The sequence below is a fragment of the Colletotrichum spaethianum genome (genome assembly GCF_022836535.1).
Source record: "Colletotrichum spaethianum MAFF 239500 DNA, contig14, whole genome shotgun sequence".
NCBI classification, from domain to species: Eukaryota; Fungi; Ascomycota; class Sordariomycetes; order Glomerellales; family Glomerellaceae; genus Colletotrichum; species Colletotrichum spaethianum.
This window is the reverse complement of record NW_026054784.1, coordinates 619,461-624,599: the sequence shown is the minus strand read 5'-3', so window position 1 is coordinate 624,599 and position 5,139 is coordinate 619,461. Positions and strand designations below refer to the sequence as shown.

Sequence of the window (5,139 nt, the reverse complement as noted above, 5' to 3'; positions counted from 1 at the left end):
TATTATCTTTCTTATTCTTATTTACCTTAAAGTTAATCTCTTAGCTATATATAACCTTATTAACTAATAATATAGTACTACCTTTCCTAGTATTTATACCTTATATCTCTTTATATAGATCTAGTAGTCCTAATCCTTTTTTAAAAACTTACTTATACTTTAAGTAAGTAATTAAAAAGTTCTCTCTTACCTTATTACTACAAAAGACCTTTCTATTATCTTCATTAAACGTATTACTTAACTTATAAGTAATAGACGTCTAAATAAAAAACCTTTTTTTTTTACTATTATACTTATTTTTTATTTACTTACTAGTTATAAGACTAATAAACTAGCCTTTAATATTAATTTATACTATAAGATCTTTAAAGACTAGCTTTTTTATAATAGCCTTATTAGTATTAAGGTTTTTATTATAGTATAGATTAAAAAGCTTCTCTATAAAGCAATAAGTAAGCTCTAAAGTCTAAATAATATAAAAGTATATTAGTATTTATTAACTAAATAAATCTTTAAAAAAAAGCAATATACTACTTAAAGATTTATTATTAACTTTATTATATTTTTTATTATTATCTTTATTATAAACTTTAATAACATCTTAAATAACCTCTTTATTAAGCTATTACTTCTTTATTAGCTTTCTTTCTAATTAATATAATAGGTCTTTTTATTTATTAGTAATAAAAGCTAAAGTAATTAGTTAAATAACAATAAAGCCCTTTATATTAATAAAAAGCCCTTTTTTGCTCTACTAGTCACTTATTATAAAGGTATAAGTAATTATAATAATTATTTATAGTAATCTAATAAAAAATAATAATATAGATAAAAGTAAAGGGAAATAAAGCTTATTTAGCTTAGAGAAAAGGGAAAGTAGTGAAGATAATAACCTCCACAGAGATAACAGCAATACATTACCTAATTTAAGCCTTAATAATACAGGAAACTCTACTTAATTTCAACCTGAGGTATTTTTTACTATGGTACAGCCATTACCGCACTTATAACGCAGTCATCGATCAGGCTCTTACAAAGAAGAAACAGCGCTCTGTGGGATAGCTATGCAACTGCACCCAGTGGAGGTTCTGGCTATCGATAGACGTCAAAGTAAACAGTATGTAGCTCAAGCTGAGGTGCAGCTTCGCCGACTTGGTGCCGCCCAAAATATTGCCTGAGAATTCACTGAGCCTTTCGAGCCTCAATTCTTTCCAACCTTGCCCTGTTGTACTGCAGTGTAGGCACCCAATTACCGGGGAGAATTTGTTGAAGTGGGCAATGTGGCTGCGCGCACAACGAAAGTGGGGCAATTCGGCAAAATGACGGATACATACCTTGGACGGATTTCGCCAGCTAAATACGCGAAATCCGATGGCACGTGCATCTTAGTACTAGGCAAAGGGGGGGGGTCCGCCGGAAGAGGGGACTCTCCCACACACAATAGCAGATACACAAGCAATAGTCACAACAAGGATATCCTATCAATTGACGTACTTCGACAGAATTAGAGAGGCTAAGTGCTAACCGAAAAGCACAGGCAGCCCGCGCACGTGCCCATCACCTCGTTGAATCACCAAAAGAGCATGCCGTCCATCCTTAGTCCTTGCCAATTATATAGGCCGTCATCACTAGTTTTAGTTAAATGCAGGCTGTGCTTGTAGTATACACAAAGCAGTGGTAATAGTCCTAAGAAACTGGGACGGCCCACTGGGACGGCCCACTGGGACGGCCCTAATCCTTCGTTCATCCGACATGCCGCTTACTGCTTTTCCCTTCAATATCGTCGGCCTCAGTTACTTACATACTCCAAGAACCATTTCTATGAGCTTCAACCATCCTCTAAGGATCCTTTTCGCGTTGGGCACAAAATGATTTCTTCTCATGGCACTGCCTCTATAATCCGAGGGGCTTTCTGGACCGCCAGCGTTGCCGTCGTGCTTGTTACTTTGTACCTTGTTGCCATCAAAGTACAACGTCGGAGACAAAGCTTGCGCCCAGATGGAATCGAGGTTGTTCACAATCCGTCAAACGCCAGTTTTGAGTGAGAAGGATCCGCGTCCTTAACATGTGGTTTTCATGCCGCTGACGCTCTTCACAGAATTGCTACAGTACACACACCTTACTAGTGGCCTATCTTTATGCCAGTTGTTTTGCGGTTGTAAAATGTTGGAAATGCTTTGGGATCCTTTGACGGCAGCATGACGGGCGTCGATTGTGGAGTTATCTCGGCGGCGGCTCTGGCAGGCCGACCGGGAGTGACACTTCGACGACTGTTAGTAGGCCGCTCGGATGTCTTGCCTACTACTAAATTAAATGCGGTCAATTTCGCGGCCTTGCCGGGAAGTCACCTCACCTGCCAGGAACGAAGGCCCTGAAACACGTATCCCCGAGGTCCACAGCTAGCATAGTAGTGGGGCCTGGACGGGCACCTTCGGGTGCGTTGTGGTGCACCAATCGTGCCTGGCCGGGACAAGGTAATGTCAGGTCATCACGACTGAGTTGACCTAATCCTAGAAACTAAATACTGAATTCTAAATTCAGCTAATTCTTAATCCATGGTTTAGATGGAATATGATTATCCAGTATGGATGCCACAGTATGGCATCATACCTCTGATGCAGCCCAAACACTAACATGGATGCCCCTAAACTTGACTTTCTCCCGCGAAAGAAGCGTTAAAGAACCAACGAGAACTTTGAAAAAGTCAGCGAGAAGTGCAGAGAGTCCCACTTGAAATGCTATCTGACTGGTAAGAAATTGTTATGCCGAGCGTATGTGGCTCTATACTAAACTATAGGTAATGTAATGTGGTTGTGGTGGCTGACGAACCGCGTTCATTGTCCGCGCTCAATCAGAAGCCGCGCTCCCGATGCGCGTATTCGCTTCTAAATGCTATAGCCTGGACATGGAAATATATAGTGGCGCCGGAGGCAATATGTTTAGCGAGCCTTCCGGCCGTCACGCACTTCTGGGTTAAACGAACGCTAAACGAGAAAACGAATATTACACTCTGCCGGTTTCCCTAATTGCAGCAACTGACGTCATTTTTGCTAAGAGCGGGGTCGGCCAATTGAATCCATGGCCCATGGTCTACTGGTCCATAGTCGACAAGGGTAAGTTTACGAAGCTTCTTGGGTTGCGTGCCTACATACCCACATACGCGTCCGTAACTAAGTTGGGCAAAGTGTCCAGCAGCCAGAGATACAGAGAGCATGCTGCAGTTTGGCAACAATGACTGACAGGCTCGTAAAACTTCGGTCCGGGACCACCGTACTTTAATTTAAGAAAAGACGTTAATAGTTATCTCTTCCCTTGCCATAGAGAAATACTGTCACATCGGCCAGGATTTGGTCCAGGACTGCGCCTCAGAGCACATAGGAGGCCAACAATCTTCTGCCAATATTAATAATCCGCAAAATTATCAGCGCAAGGTTTCCAGACTAGGGTTACTGACCTCGGATGACATGTTACTTAGTGTTGACTTTAGTTAGACGCCCTAGCCTGTAGACTATAAGATATCCAGATGTCCTCCGACCTCATACCTCAAGAATATGACCAATTCCAAGTCAGGTCAATCAAGAAAATACGGCTCTTCCCTTCTCTTTCTTCTGCCTGGCCTCAGCCGAAAATGTCTACTTACATCAGTTCCCGACAGCCTGCCGGACTCCGCAGCGGAAATTTTAGTTGGCTTCTGATGTTGTCGCTAGCTTCTGCCTCAGCCAGAGCAGCCAAATCTACGCCGAATTTTCCCGCCTGTTCCTGGATCGGGAATAGTTACCTGTTCTACAATGCGGCAATGGTAGACACAGCTGCCACCTACTGGACGTTCGACTTTACTATTGAAGACAACATGAGCTTAACGATGATGGGAACTTTCCCTGACGCAAGATATGTCTCTTTGGCCGTCTTTAATTCAGCCGGTGGTACATTCACGACATCTCTTGGGTCTAGCTCGATCTTGCCGGACTTTGAAATTGTCCCTGATGCCGGAAGCATCAATCCCTGGCAACAGGATGGCAAACCGGGGGGGAATTTCACTGTCGGTGTGGAACTTCCCTCAGTCAACGGCAGCATGGCCCTTGGTGCTTCAGAAAAAGCCAACATATTACCTCTTGCACCCGAAGGCACCAAGCCTGGCGCGGCGGCTCAGATAACTTGGCGGACATATGTTAATGCAACGGCGAATGCACCACCGACTATTATTGTTAATATCGATGGGGTCTCGAAGGTTCTCAAGCCTTGCGCGGCACCTGCACCGGAAGCCCCGATCCCTTCTGCGCCCCTACCTTCTTTCGACAACGTCACCTTCCTCCGCTACAACGATACCGATGTCCAAGCCAACGGCGACACAGCCTATCTCTTTGCCCCTGTCAAACCACCGCAAGGTGATACGGTTCTTGTCATCCAGGGCCGTTCGCCTAGGTCTCCATTGGGTGACTCCCCCAGTGTGTGGCCAACAGATGATGCCGACGTGAGGTACTGGTCTCTCTGCAACTCGATCATGCAGGCCCCGTATCCGGTAGTGGTCAATAAGGCAGGAGACGTCGGTTGCCGCCACGACAGCCAATTCCAGCTGGACGAACAGCACAAGTACCTCGCCATCGTGGGTACTGAAGCGCAGCGAGATGTAATTCAGGGGATACCAAACTCGACTTTCATACCATTTTCGGTTGATTATCCTGACACGAATCACGGACTTATCTTCCGCCAGATGATTACCGCCGATGGCTTTTCCGAGGGTGTCAAAAGAGTACCCCCTGGGTCCTCTCTAGACGCGACAGTTGCCATTATGGGTGACTACTATCCTCATGCATCGTTTTGTTCACTCAGTAGCCTTAAGGACAACGGTCCTCAAGCCTGTAGTTTATAGACACCTACTTGGATTCTTATAGCAATTCCTGTAGACGCATCTTCCACCTAGGGTGTCTTTATCCTACGTTGAACATTTATCTTTAGACATAAACTTTAATATCACTGCATAGTTTAGTAGGCCGTTAAATTAAAAGTGCCGTAGTTGATATTGATCTTAAGCTCAAAGTATCACCTTAGCAGCAATTTGCATCATATGAAGTGTTTTTGTACCTTGCGCTATCATGCTTTTTGTAGTACTCTTCACCTGTCTTTATTTTAATAACTATA

At 43.5% G+C, this 5,139-nt stretch overlaps 1 protein-coding gene across 1 annotated transcript; it reads left to right on the top strand.

Annotated features, from left to right (window-relative positions):
• Positions 1-4,072: 4,072 nt before the first annotated feature.
• ColSpa_06147 (uncharacterized protein) lies at positions 4,073-4,870 on the top strand (the record flags this gene model as incomplete). The annotated part of the gene is made up of 1 exon (XM_049272359.1): positions 4,073-4,870. The coding sequence occupies one exon, from the start codon at positions 4,073-4,075 to the stop codon at positions 4,868-4,870; it is 798 nt and encodes a 265-aa protein (XP_049128316.1).
• Between the last annotated feature and the right edge of the window lie 269 nt (positions 4,871-5,139).